The following is a 15,314-nucleotide window of genomic DNA, read 5'->3' on the forward strand; positions in this document are numbered from 1 at the left end:
GCGCGAACCCTACTGTGAACTGCGCATGCGAAGGATCTAGGTTGTGCGCTCCTTATGAGAATCTAATGCCTGATGATCTGAGGTGGAGCTGAGGCAATGATGCTAGCGATGGGGAGCAGCTGCAAATACAGATTATCATTAGCAGAGAGGTTTGACTGCACAGAGACCATAATAAATCACTTGCAGACTCATACCAAACCCCTATCCGTGAGTGGCAAGTGAAAACAAGCTCAGGGCTCCCACTGATTCTGCATTATGGTGAGTTGTATAATTATTTCATTAAATATTACAATGTAATAATAATAGAAGCACACAATAAATGTAATGCACTTGAATCATCCCCAAACCATCTGCACCTCCCCCCGCATCTGCAGAAAAACTGTCTTCCACGAAACCAGTCCATGGTGCCCAAAAGGTTGGGGACCGCTGTGTGGGACTTGCAGATGGTGATGTCCACCAGGCAGATCTTAGAACATCGATATCAGATTAAAAGCAAAATAGTTGAACCTCCTCACCTCAACCAATTTCTTTTTTTTGGTGATACTGTTCTTCTGGAGTTTCTCAGGCTGGGGAGCTGCTCTGCTAACGGGTGGTCTAGAACAGAGAGTGGCCAAAAGAAACACAGTGTTGAACAAAAGGCAGCAAGGTTGCTTGCCCAGCGAGGTCAGCTAAGACCAGTGCCAGGCTCTCTCCCCTCCCCCACTTGGAGGACCCCATGCCTGGGTTTGATCTGTCCTGCCCCCTCCCACCCACCCCCCACCCCCCACCCCAGGAAAAGCTGTTTCTGACATTTTGGGTCCTGGATTCACAGGCACCGGGTTGGGCTTCCCCACACGTAAGGCATCAGAGCCAGGGTCAGTCCCTCTCTCCCGGGAGCCAGGAAGAATGCGTGAGCCAGAGGGGCTGGTCTTAAAACTAAAGAGGAGCCTAAGTCTGGGAAGGAAGAGGCCACACTTCCTGAACCCACCGGCCATTCTTCAGACAGGGATGTACCAACACCGTTCAGAATTAGGTGGCCAGAGATCATGGCGTGTTGTGAAGTAGGACTTATAAGCCATGCCTGGGAACGGGCCCTGAAGGCCAAGTGCCCAGGTCATTCTTGCCACACAAAAGGGCACGTAGGAAGCAAAGGCATGAAAGACAGAACAAACTCCTCCACTGCCCTGTCCCTCAGGGTCATGGTCTGCATTCAACTGCTACCACCATGCCCAAGGTTACTTTTCCCTGCTTGGTTTTGGAGATCCGGGCCTCCAATTTTAATTAAGAGATTTCTTTAATGGGTAAGCCCTCAAGGACTTGTATATGAGGAGGGCAATCTTTTGGTAACAGACTTCTCTCAGAGTTTAGGGGCCCGGGGACGGACAGGTGGGACCTGCCATCTGCTCCCACCATTAGCTACGGCTCTTGGGCTATGCAAAGAGAAAGGATTACCTGGATCCCCTTGCGAGCAGCACACAAAGCCAAGTGAGAGACTTAGTACAGGTCAGAGCCACACTAGCAAGCACCTCATTCATGCACAAGCATCGTCCAAGTGAACAGACATGCCCGTGTGGCACACACCATGCTTCCCGAGCATGCCAGCAAAGAGCTAAAACAGAAATGAAAGAGTGCACCGCTCTGCAAATTCAGAAAGCTCATACCCTGGCGTCTCTGGGCAAACTCTGCACTAAAGCGCCTACAGGATAGGGAGAAAAAAGGAAGCCTCGTCACTGCTTCCGCACCCTCTACGGACTTTGCCAGTGCGCCTGGGGCCACTGCTTATTTTAGAGTGTGCTGGGGAGAAACTTGTTGTCAGAAGAACAATCACATCCTCCTGGATGTCGTTGGGAGTTAGGCACAATGGCTGCTTTGTGTCTGACTCAAGTTCAACTAATAATTTAGCCTAATCATTCGCAGTGTTTCTTGGGAGGGCAGCTTGCCTGCTGGAAGGGCTTGCGTTTTTGTGCTGGGGAGAAACAAGGTAGCTTTATTTTCTCAGAAACTCTTCAGTCAAAACATGTTATGTAATCATAAGTGATAATTGGACCAAATGGCATCACAATCACCACCGGAGAATGGGGAGAGAGCGCGTCTCTGCAAAACGACACCCCCGGCTGATATCATCGCCGCCAAATTGAGCAAAAGCGGGAGGCCGGGGGCAGGCCAGTTTTCACAATTAGACTGCCTTCGCATTAATTATCGCTTCCCGGGACATCTGCTCTTTCTTCTGTTTTAGTGGAACTTTTAAATGAAATCCGTGGGTTTCTTCTTCCACCTAAGAGTCTTCGAATGTATGACAAAAGCAAGCCAAGGTCTGAGATGGGAGCAAGGGGATGCTGGGACTAGAGCACGGTTCATAAGGCAGAATTTGAGATTACACGCCGGGCTCGTTTTCAGGGCATACCCAGGTTGTATAATATGTCACATATTATACAGTGTATACAGAGTATGCATACAAGCACAACCACTGTGTATTTATATATACAGGAGATTGTGTATATATATACACGTAGAGGCAATCCGATGCTTTTTTTCACCTTGATTTTCAGTTAAAAACTGAAAAGTAAAGCAATCTCAGAATGTTTCTTTCTTATTTCACAAGCATGTTTACAGCTGTATTGCTTCAAAACGGAAGATGAGGGGGCAAAAGGCAGAAACCTGCATTGTGGCAAATTCAGCAGAGTGTAAGTATAGACCCTTCACGGTTGTGAATTCTGCATGAACGCTTAGTTCTAGATGCTCATCGAACACCTGGGCTTTTGCAGAGTGCTGTGCATACTTACTTGACAATTCCCTGCCTCCAAAGGAAAGCAAGTTAAAACACAATACAAGCATTAAAGGCTTCTTTCCAGGCATCTATAAACAGGGTGCATAACATCAGATGTGGTAGGGACTGCCAACAATTTCAAACACAGCCAAACACTGGAGGTTTAGCATTTTTCAGTGGATCTAAATCCTTCCAGATTCAGATTCCTTTGGAAACGTGACTCTGAAAAGCTTTGCTGAGGTGGGAAAGAGTAGAGTGTGTGAGAACATTCACTCACTTTTCAGTCCAATAAACTCTTTATAGGTGGTTGTTCCCGGCTGGCACACAGGACGGGAGAGGGAGGAGGCCGTGAGTGCAACTGGGAATCAGCAGGGAGGTGCAGAGAGGTTAAGGGCTGGGAAGGCGAGCCGTGGGGGAAGGGGGGAGGAGGAGAGACACGAAGGGGCCTCATGGGGGCAAGTGGGGCTCTGAAGAGACTCTGGGAAACAAAGGAGAAAGAGTTTCCATTGGGAAAGAAATTTAAGGAGGGAACCTGGCAAGAGAGCAAGCGAAGTGGATAATCAGGAGAGAGGAGGAAGGACAGGCTTGAGCTTGGAGAGGGCGGGAGTGCAGCTATTCAAGTAAGAGAGGGTGGAGGAGAGGCCTGGGAGCTCAAGTGTGTGATGTGGTGTTAAGTCACGAGGCAGCCCTATTCCTCCCCAGTGCTGGGGGTGCAAGCTGCTGGAGACCCACCCCACTCCCCTGAGTGGAGTCACCACCCCAGGCCCCGTGTTTCCTGTGGGCATGGAAGGACCGTGACGGGTCAATCCCAGCTGCAACGCCACTGCCCAGCAGCTCGGCTGCTGAAGAGAAAGCTTAGACACACTTGAAGACGTGTGAGTGTTACCCTGACACGGGCTCTCACCCCACAAAGGGCCCCAGGGGTGGCCAGCGCCCAGGTATTCACCTCCCCGCCCGTCACCCCTCCCTGGGGTGCTGGGCTGGCAAAGCAAGGGGTGGAGCAGAGTACACGATGACCTGAGATGCACAGAAGAGGGTTCAATGCCAGGGCTCTTGGGGCAGCTTCTGAAGTGACTGAGGAGGTCAAGGAAGTCAGTCACAACCCAAGACGAGCGCAACGTGAGAGCCAACTAGGGAGGAAGGCTCAGAAAGCCTGTGAGAAACAGAGTCGTTCCAAGCAGCTTCTATAAAGAGAGGTGCGGGTGTGGCGGAACTCAGCTACATTTAGCCAAGAAATGCAAGTTTGGAATTGTTTTTAGTGTAGTTAGTCAGACCATGTTCAAAGTGTCCTTGGAGGAAACGTAGCTTTCTTCAGATTCCAAAATGTGCTATCAAAATGCTCTAAGAGTTTTCAAAATGTCTTGGGAAACCCAGCTACCCTTGATCCTGGTTCCAGGTGGGAACCAGTGGGTGATGTGAGCACTGTTTTAGAACTGTCCTCCAACAAGATCTATCACCCGCATGGATGGGCTGCAGGGACTCAGTGAAACCCCTGACATTCATGCCAAATTGTTTTGTACGTGTACATTTTTTCTGGGGAAAGGAGGCATGTTTTAATTATATTTTCAAAGATGTCTGGAGGGAGAGAGAGAGAGACAGACAGAGAGGGGGATTGGGATCAACTAAGAACCACTGCTCCAGGAAGAGTCCAGGTTTAAGAAAAGTCTCCAAAGCCATGGGAGCTCTCTGTTATCAAAACAAAAGGAACCGGATTCTGTTCAACGTATTCCCATGTTTTCTAGAACCATCTGTAGAGCTGCTCAGCGAAGAAGTGGAGTTGAAAGAAGGGTGTCAGGCAGGGGAACTATGCGCTACCCTAAGAGAACCCTTCTATCTTGAAAATGCTCTTGACTGAAGCCTATAACACAGTCCTTTTTAACAAAATAGAGGTATAGTCCCAGACTTGGCCATTTTAGGTGAACATCAAATTATTTGGGTGAAACATTGAGGGCATAAAGGACGGCGTAGAGGAAGTACAAGTAAAGGCGAAGACTACTGAAGAGGCCAGTGTAATAATCCAAGAGAGGGATGATGTATCTCTGGACTAAAGCCGTGGTTGTGGAGAAGGAGACAAGTGAATATTTAAGGAAATATTGGTGAAGTATACCGCAAAGACTTTATAACTGATTAGCTCTAGGGGATGAAGGAGGAAGAGCAATTCAAGTGGAACACCAGTTCTCTGCTTGGGCCTCTAGGTGGACGGTGACACCGCTGACTGAGACAGGAGAAGAGTTTTGAGGGAAGATGATGAGTTCCATTTTGGCATGTCAAACTTTGGATATCTGTGGGTTGGCTATACCAGCTGGAGGTTAAACTGAGAGGTGGGACTCAGACACATGACTTTGGGAATCATCAGCCAGTAGGTGGCATGTATGAATCAGGGAGAGAGTGTAAGGTGAAAAAGAGAATGGCCAAAAGTGAAATCCTAAGGACCAACAGCATGTGAGGGGCTGGAAGAGGAAGCAGAGATGGGGCACTGGGAAGGAATGGTTGGAGAGGTTGGAGGAGGGCCAGAAGAGATTGTTTCCAAAAGGTAAGTGACAGAAGAATATCTAAAACCACACTGTCCAATATGGTAGCACTGGCCACATGCAGCTCTTGAGCACTTGAACTGTGGCTTGTCCACATTAAGATGTGTTATAACTGCAAAGCACACACCAGGTTTCGAAGACCTAGTAAAAATAATTCAAAAAAGAATATAAAATATGAATTATTTTTATATCGATTACACATCAAAATGACATTTTTATATTTGGGGTTAAATAAAATACATTATTAAAATTAGTTTCACCGTCTCTTTTAATTTTTGCAATGTGGCTACTAGAAAAATCATATACATGGCTTGCATTATATTTCTGTTGAACAATGCTACTCTAGAAGAAACAAGTTTGTCCTTTAAACAAGACAAAGAGGAGAATGGATTGGATTTGGGAATTAGAGAGTCACCATGACAGATGGAATGGCTGGAGAGTGAAGGAGAGACTTGGTAAGGTCTTGGTAAGAAGGAGAAAAGGGAGGGAACGTGAGGGTGGGAATATGTGTATAAGTGTAAAAGCTCAGCCAAAGGGCTTGTTCTCCTCCTGAGGAGAGTTAGGTGGGGATGGGAAAGACTGCAATGTGTTTCGTGGCTGAGGACATGGACCCAGTTTTGGGCAAGTGGCAGAGGAGACATAGGAAAGAGGAGAGATGATGAGGGAGCTCGGATGGATGGGAGGCTGGGGTCCAAGCACCAGCTTGAAGGAGGGACCGGCCTTGAAGAGGAGGGGGGTCTCACTTCCTCTGAGAGGAGAAGGAAGGAGGTTTTTGTGGGGTGGCAATAGAAAGGACTCTGGTAAGGGCAATCGGTACCAATGTGATTTTCTAGTCAGAAGAGTGGAGGCGTGGGGCTGTAGGAGAAATAGAGGAATGGAGAGTGGAGAGGACTGAAAGAGTGGCATTTAAGGTGGCAAAAAGTGAGGCCAGGAGGGAGCTGATGAAAAAAATGGAGGTGTCTAGACACTGGATGTCTTGATGAGGATGAAGATCAGGTGTTCTGGGAACAAGAAATCTAGAGGAGAGAAGGGTAAGTCATGGAGACAGGAGCTACGGGTGATGACTTAAGCCACAGCACAGCAGGAGCTGGGGTCGGCCAGTTGACCACTAGCCAGAGACAGGAAGTTGATAAACGACAGGAAGTGGGAGGGGGAGAAGATGGCAGAGCATGATGTGAACTTCAAAGGAGCGAAGTTCCTTTGAAGTGAGCACGCCGATATGCTTCACACACACCTGCAAGAAAGCCCGAGCCTCCACACCTTACACCCAGTGACATCGTTTCAAGGGGCACAAATCGTGCACCCTAACAACTGCTTCTGCAAATACCTTCTCAGTTATCACATCAGGACCACACAATGGTAAAAAGCAGGAGGGTAAACAACCCTAGTATCACCCATTCCCTCCAAATGGAGGTCTGAGAGATGTTCAGAGACTTGATTAAAATTAGAGGACCCAACGCCGCCAGTGTCTTCTGAGAGAGAGAGAGAGAGAAACTCCCTCTTGGTAGAAGAGCGCTTACCCATTTGTGATATGTTCTTTAGCTCCATGTGCAAGTGGGTTTGAGTCAACTGATTCCACTGTAGGAGTATAATTTCCTAGGTGTGTTAATCTATTAAAAAGTCATTTTTTAGCACTTCATAGCACCTCTGCATTTTTATGCCCTGGAACATTCTTTGTGATAAAAAAATGAGCAAATTGTTTTCTAATGAATGGCAGGCTAAGTTCCTAAAATTATCAGTTACATAGAAGTCATTACTTTGCTTCAAACAACACAGAAAATCAAGGGGTGTGCAAAGGGAAAATCCTTTATGAAGGTAGCATTAAATTCCCTTAAATCACTAACCATTCATCTTTCAGAAGAGTTACATGGCAAACAACAGGCCTTTGAAATGATTAATTTCAGCATATCGGGGTTTAACAGATATTGTAACTTCAGTTCCTTCCACCTTGTCAGAGAACAAGAAACTTGCCACCTTCTACCTGCTCAGGGCGGCTCTGAGTGTAGAACTCACAGAATTAAGGGATTCCGTGAAGAAGAATAATTTAGCCTGGAGAGAAATGCTCTGGAGTAGCAGAGCATTGCCCCGTTTGCCCTCCACGTGCTCAATCACCCTCCCAGAGTGAGATCTGAGCTTAGCTCTCAGGCAACATATATGCAACTGCAGGGCTCTGTACCAAATCTTAGGCTCTTTATGGTCCCTCCACCGTGGGATGGAGTGGTTTTAACAGATCTCAGTATGGTAAATTCAGCAGCACCTGCTAGCATGACTGTCAATTCTTAGAAACTCTTACACTACAAGCTCACAAAGCAACTACTGATCGGTGATGACAAAGGGCTTCTGTCAGGCCAGGGAAGCTGAGGAAAGTGCCAGGAGAGCTGGGCTGTTTATTCGTTGATGTCACCATGGATGGGAGCATTGTCCCGCTACATCATGCTCCTCAAACCTCAGTCAAACTTGAAATGTGGATTTACTGATTAAAATAAGGCATTTTTCAAAAATTGGGGGCAGGTTCTCTCAGCAGACTCTGTCCTCAAACATAGCACGAAAGGTAAAAAGAGAAACTGGGATTACCTATAGATGGTGGTTTGTTTCAATTCAGGGAACTCTAGCTAAACTTTTCCCATATTTTTACACTCTGCCACTTGGGAGCATGTTCTTTGTTTCATTGTAAATCTGCTGACTAAGAAGCTTTGTCTGTAAAAAGAACTTTGCAGTTCTTTTTGCCTCGGGTTATTGTGATAGATTTAAACCAAATAAACATTTAATTCCTAATGGATGGAGGGTATGAAGATGAAAAATCATTTAACCAAGAGCAGTTCCATGGCAAGATGGGGCATCATTCAGTTCTACATGGGTCACACCTTTCACCACAAAAGTAAGACCACCCATCGGTGCTAACAAAACAAAGGTAAAAGTGGTTTGCTGACAAAAAACAGATTTGTAGACCATTTTGAGGACAGATTAATTTACTTAAATATGCAGAGAAGCAGGCTAAGTAAATGCGTCCATTCATCTACTCACTGAAGAAATATCTGTTCACTACGTACAAGGCACTGTGTGAGGCACATGGTGGTGACCATGATAGGCACAGGACTGACCCTTGATAAACTGAGAGTCGCATAGACAAAGTTTATAATTCAGTGGAACTTTAACTAGCTTGATACCATGGACCCATGTATTAAGGAACTAAGGATTCAAGGCAGCTATTAATTTGGGGCTGAAACAAAAACCACAAATCTAAAGCAAACCAATCCCCCTAAACATGATGTACAGTTTACTTCATAGGATTTTCTTTTTGTTTAAGTTCACAAATCTGTACAAATTGATTTGGAAAGGATATGAGATAATAGAAGTAGATAAGCTTTAGAGCCTTCCCCACTCAGCCATAAGCATGGTTTAAGAAAAAGTTTGGAAATCCCTAGTGCTAGACCACTCTGTTTTGAGGTCATTTGGTGCTAGGACCTGTCAATTCAGAGATGAGGGGGCCACCATTTATAGAAGGCTCAGAATCTGCTTCTAATCTTTGTTTGTAAAAGCTTCTTGGTTTCCTAAGGAACATATGGCCTAGATTGAGAGTAAATATGTACCAGAGGGACTGAAAGATTAACGTAAGAGTATTCACAGGTCCCTTCTTTATAATCCCCTGCTAAGAACAGTTCTGGCACTGCCACCTCAGTGTTTCCTCACACCGGCTAGCTGAAATGGATGAAGGGTGAGGTTGCCTTGTGGGGGAAGGCAGTCTGTGGAGTGGAAAACATTCTTTTCCCATCCCCTCACCATGGAGGATTAGGAGAAGGATTCCACTCAGGACACAACCCCCCCCCACCTTCAATACATGTCTGGGGGTGCTCAAACCACCCTCCCCAGAGTGAGGCACTAGAGGGAGGGGGAGGACAAAGATCACCCTTCAGGATCCTGATCTGCCTGCAAATCCACAAGTAGGGGTTACTGAAAGATAATGAGATGCTGACAGCCAAATGGGTGAATATTGCAAGGGGCCCCTGGTGCCTGGGGATGAGTCCCTGTCCATGGGAACTGTTGCAGGCACTGCTCATTCAACCATATGAAAGGAAACTTGTGGAATATATGACTGAGCAGAGAAGTTGCCTGATCCCCTAGATTCCCTCCTAAACACTCACTGTCATATTCTGCCTGCCAAAGGAGACAATGACCCTCAATGCCACAGAGATGTAGCTTAGGAGTAAGGGTCTCTCCACTTAAGGCTGGTGTTTGAAATTGCCTAAAGGCAGAATCCTTTAACCTGAGGGCTGGAAGGGGCCAGGGGTGTCCACTACTTAGAGAGAGAAATTTCCAAACTGCATTATGAATGTAAAGACAAGATGCTGACAAGATCTTAGACTTTGATATCTAATCCATGGGTGTCAGTTGGAAATCAACTGGAAATCAACCTAAATCTTGTTGTTAAGGAGTTTATTCATTCATTCAACAAATATTTATGGAGTGCTGGCACTGTTATCAAATTTGGAGATAAAGTAGTATATCAGAAATTTTGCTTTCACAGAGTTGACATCCTGGTTTGAGGAGAGGGGTTAAGAAGAATCTCCTAATCTGGTAAACAACAAAGGCCTGTGATTGTTCAACTCTTAAGGCAATCCTCAGACCTCCAACCAACAGGAGTAGGATTAAAAAAGAAGTGGCATTGATCCCACTTCTGACACCAATCCCACATCCCACTTGTTTTTTTTGGCTGTCACCCATGGCATGCAGAACTTCCCTGATCCCTGGTTTAGGGATCAAACAGCGACCCGTGCAGTGGAAGCTCAGAGTCTTAACCACCAGACCACCAGGGGAGTCCACCAATCCCACATCTGATTGCCTGAAGCCCTTGCCAGAATGCAGTCAGCCACTTTCCAGGTAAACACTGGATATCTATTGAGGTTTTAGATGTAAGAGAAAAACCAAGGGCAGCTAAATTTTGCTTTGACTCTCACTGAGCCAACTCTTTTTGTAAAAGTCAGAGATTCCAGAACAAAAAAACAAGGGAAATGGAAAGATGTGAAAGGTTTCAAATGTTGGGGAGGTAATGGTAGTAATAATAAAGTTGATATAAAACTGTCATTAACTAACTTTTGCTTTAAAAAATGGCCAAGATGGAGACTGATTTCAAATTAAAATTTTTAAATGTGACGATTTCTACTTTAAAATATGTGTACTATCCCACTGAAGAAAAGCCCAGAATTAGAAGGCTTCACTGGTAAATTCTACCAAACATTTAAAGAGGAATTAACACCAATCCTTCTCAAACTTTTCCAAAAAACTGAAGAGGAGGGAACGCTCCCAAACTCATTTTACGAGACCAGCATTATCCTGATACCAAAAACAGAAAAGGACATTACTAGAAAAGTATAGGCCAATATCTCTGATGGATACAGATGTAAAAGTTCTCAATCACATACTAGCAAACCGAATTCAGCAGCACATTAAAAGAATCATTCACCATGATCAAGTGGGATTTATCCTGGGGATGCAAGGATGGTTCAACATATGCAAATCAATCAGTGTGATATATCATATTCACAGAATGAAAGAAAAGAAATATATGATAATCTCAACAGACGTGGAAAAAGCATTTTACAAAATTCAACATCCATTCATGATAAAAACTATTAACAAATTAGGAATAGAAGGAACATATCTCAGCAAAATAAAGGCCATATAAGACAGGCCCATAGCTAATATCATACTTAATGGTGAAAGGTTAAAAGCTTTTCCTCTAACATCAGGAACAAGACAAATGTGCCACACTATTCAACATAGTACTGGAAGTCCTAGCTAGAGTAATCAGGCAAGAAAAAGAAATAAAAGTATCAGAATTGGAAAGGAAGAATAAAATTGTCTCTATATTCAGATGACATGATTTTACATACAGAAAATCCTAAAGACAACCATAAACCTGTTAAATCTAATCAATGATTTCAGTAAAGTTATATGATACAAATTAACACAGAAAAATCAGTAGTGTTTCTATAAACTAACAACAAACTTTCAGAAAAAGGAATAAAGAAATCAACCACATTTACAAGAGCATCAAGAACAAAATACTCAGGAATAAATTTAACTATGGAGGTGAAAGATCTCTACCCTGAAAACTATAAGACATTGATAAAAGAAATTGAGGAAGAGGCAAATAAATGGAAAGGTATCTCATGTTCATGCATTAGAAGAGTATTGTTAAATTGTCAATACTACAAAAGCCATCTATAGATTAAATGCAATTTCTATCAAGATTCCAATGGTGGGACTTCCCTTGTGGCGCAGTGGTTAAGAATCTGCCTGTGAATGCAGGGGACACGGGTTTGAGCCCTGGTCCAGGAAGATCCCTAATGCTGCAGAGTAACTAAGCCCCTATGCCATGACTACTGAGCCTGCACGCTACAGCCCATGAGCCACAACTATTGAGCCCATGTGCCACAACTACTGAAGCCTGTGTGCCTAGAGCCTGTGCTCCACAACAATAGAAGCCACCGCAATGAGAAGTCCATGCACCACAATGAAGAGAAGCTCCTGCTCACTGCAACTAGAGAAAGCCCACACGCAGCAACGAAGCCCCAACACAGCCAACAATAAATAAATAAATAAAAACATATTAAAAAAAAGATTCCAATGGCATTTTTTAACAGAAGTAGAACAAACACTCTTAAAATTTATCCAGAATGACAAAAGACCCTGAATAGTCAAAGAAATCCTCAGAAAGAAGAACAAAGCAGGAGGCATCACACTTCCTGACTTCAAGCTATACTATAAAGCTATAGTCATCAAAACAGTATGGTATCAATATAAAAGCAGACAAATAGACCAATGGAACAGAATCAAGAGACCAGATATAAACCCAAGCATGTACAATAAACTAACATTTGACAAGGGAGCCAAGAATACTCAACAGAGAAAAGACAGTGTCTTCAATAAATGGTTCTGGGATAACTGGATAGTCACATGTAAAAGAATGAAACCAGACCCATAACTTACACCACTCACAAAAATTAACTCCAAATGGATTAAAGACATTTAAATGTAAGACCTGAAACCATGAAACTCTTAGAAGAAGACATAAGAACAAAGCTCTTTGATATAAATCTTGGTAATGATTTTTTGGATACAACACCTAAAGGGCAAGAAACAAAATAAAAAATAAACAAGCAGACTACATTAAACTAAAAAGCTTCTGCACAGTAAAGGAAATCATCAACAAAGTGAAGAGACAATCTATGGAATGGGAAAAATATTTGCAAACCATATATTGACAAGGGGTTAATATCCAAAATATATTTAAAAACTCATACAACTCAATAACAAAAACCAAATAACCCCATTAAAAAATGGGCAAAGGACCTGAATAGACATTTCTCCAAAGAAGATATATGAAAGGCCAACAGGTATATGAAAATATGCTCAACATCACTAGTCATTAGGGAAATACAAATTAAAATCATAATGAGGTATCAATTCATTCCTGTTAGAATGCCCATCATCAAAAAGACAAGAGATAACAAATGCTGGCATGGATGTGAAGAAAAGGGATCCCTTGTGCACTGTTGGTGGGAATGTAAATTGGTGCAGCCACTATGGAAAAAAGTATGGAGGAGCCTCAAAAAATTAAAAATAGAACTACCATATGATCCAGCAATTACACTTCTGGACTATATCCAAAGGAAATGAAAAACACTAACTCGAAAATATATCTGTACCCCTATATGCACAGTAGCATTATTTACAATAGCCAAGACATGGAAACAACGTAAGTGCCCATCAATGAATGAAATGGACAAAGAAGTTGTGGTATACACACACACACACAATTACTAGAGTTACCCATAATTTACAAGTAAACTACATCAAACAGGTGCTAAGACAATACAATTTAAATGTTAAAAGCTAACTTTTCTAACTCAGAATTTTTTTTTAAGAGAGAGGTGACCTTGCCAGTCTGAGATAAACAGTAGAGGCTAGCAGGAAGCCCAAAGCCTTTCTGAGGGAAGAAATAAATATGCTTTAGCTTGTTTATTTATTTATGTTTTTTTTTGCGGTACGCGGGCCTCTCACTGTTGTGGCCTCACCCATTACTGAGCACAGGCTCCGGACGCGCAGGCTCAGCAGCCATGGCTCACGGGCCCAGCCACTCCACGGCATGTGGGATCTTCCCGGATCGGGGCACAAACCCGTGTCCCCTGCATCGGCAGGCGGACTCTCAACCACTGCGCCACCAGGGAAGCCCTAGCTTGGTATTTTGATTTGTGATTTGTGACTGTAAGTTATGCAGCTTCTAAGGTGAGAAAACAGGGGTGGAGGGTTTGAACCTCTCATTCTTTTCATAAAAGGTGGAAAATGCTATAACACGCAAGACAATGTTATAAAGATGGTGTAGAAACAGAAAGGGTTAAGCCCCACATTCTTTTATTCATCCCTGGACAGAGAGCCCGAAGCTGCAAGCCTCAGCACTTGTTCATAAAGGACCCTGAAAAAATACAGACTGCTAACTCAGGTGCACTGAGAAAATAATCCCTAAGCTAACTATTACATCCACTTAGAAAAATAAAAATTAGTGAATACTTTAATGCCAATTTCCATAAAAATAGTTCAATTTGTATTTATTTTGTATCTTTTATCATAAAGTTGGAGTTCTGTCTGAATACAGGTTCCAACTGAATATATTAAATAAAAATCTCCATTATTACTGTTCCCCATGCAGATGGTTCATCTAAGCAGTTAGGTGAGGAGGAGGTGGGAACATGGCCCCACCAGGTGCAACTAGGAAGATTAATGGCTGGTCAGTATATTTGGATTTTTTTTTAATTAATGTTTTTTTGAAATGATTTTTTAATTTTTATTTATTTTATTTTTGCCTGTGTTGGGTCTTCATTGCCGCATGGGCTTTATCTAGTTGTGGTGAGCGAGGGCTACTCTTCATTGCAGTGCGTGGGCTTCTCATTGAAATGGCTTCTCTTGTTGTGGAGCACGGACTCTAGGCACACAGGCTTCAGTAGTTGTGACACACAGGCTCAGTAGTTGTGGCTCACGGGCTCTAGAGTGCAGGCTCAGTAGTTGTGGCACACAGGCTTAGTTGCTCTGTGGCATGTGGGATCTTCCTGGACCAGGGCTCGAACCTGTGTCCTCTGCATTAGCAGGTGGATTCCTAACCACTGTGCCACCAGGGGAGCCGCATATTTGGATTTTAATAAAAGATCATATCCCACATTTGGAGTTATTATTAGATCCTATCTAGAAATTAAGAAAATGCTTTTGTGATTCATTTCTGTGGTCATCACCCAGTTACCACAGGAGGCAAAACTGGGGTTGCATGGTATTTTGATCCATACAAGAAAACGGATATTGGTACCAAACATTTCTATAGTTTTAAATTTCTAACTTCTGTTTTTTTGTCTTAATGTGAAAATACAAATCTCTGGAGATGGATGAAAGATGTTTAAACACTATTTTTAAAGATACTGTGGAACCTCCTAGAGTAACGGAAATAAAAACAAAAATAAACAAATGGGACTTAATTAAACTTAAAAGCTTTTGCACAGCAAAGGAAACCATAAACAAGACGAAAAGACAACCCTCAGAATGGGAGAAAATATTTGCAAATGAAACAACAGACAAAGGATTAATCTCCAAAATATACAAACAGCTCATGGAGCTCAACATCAAAAAACAAAAAATCCAGTTAAAAAATGGGCGGAAGACCTAAATAGACATTTCACCAAGGAAGACATACAGATGGCCAAGAGGCACATGAAAAGATGCTCAACATCACTAATTATTAGAGAAATGCAAATCAAAACTACAATGAGGTATCACCTCACACCAGTCAGAATGGCCATTAATCAAAAAAGCTAGAAAACAATAAATGCTGGAAAGGGTGTGGTGAAAAGGGAACCCTTCTGCACTGCTGGTGGGAATGTAAATTGATACAACCACTATGGAAAACAGTATGTGGGTTCCTTAAAAAACTAAAAATAGAACTACCATATGACCCAGCAATCCCACTACTGGGCATATACCCTGAGAAAACC

At 43.3% G+C, this 15,314-nt stretch overlaps 1 protein-coding gene across 2 annotated transcripts in view; it reads right to left on the bottom strand.

The window, feature by feature from the left end:
- Positions 1-15,314, bottom strand: part of EML6 (EMAP like 6) — a 315,311-nt gene that overhangs the window by 27,139 nt on the left and 272,858 nt on the right. The window contains exons 28-29 of one of the 2 annotated variants that reach the window (XM_060170080.1): positions 1,432-1,440; positions 516-594 (exon numbers count right to left, since the gene is read on the bottom strand). In XM_060170080.1, coding sequence (XP_060026063.1) covers positions 516-594; positions 1,432-1,440 — 88 coding nt within the window. The remainder of the gene's footprint in view (positions 1-515; positions 595-1,431; positions 1,441-15,314) is intronic. The other variant, XM_060170079.1, reaches the window with a different exon arrangement.

The sequence above is a fragment of the Lagenorhynchus albirostris genome, chromosome 13 (assembly GCF_949774975.1).
Source record: "Lagenorhynchus albirostris chromosome 13, mLagAlb1.1, whole genome shotgun sequence".
In the NCBI taxonomy this organism is placed as follows: domain Eukaryota; kingdom Metazoa; phylum Chordata; class Mammalia; order Artiodactyla; family Delphinidae; genus Lagenorhynchus; species Lagenorhynchus albirostris.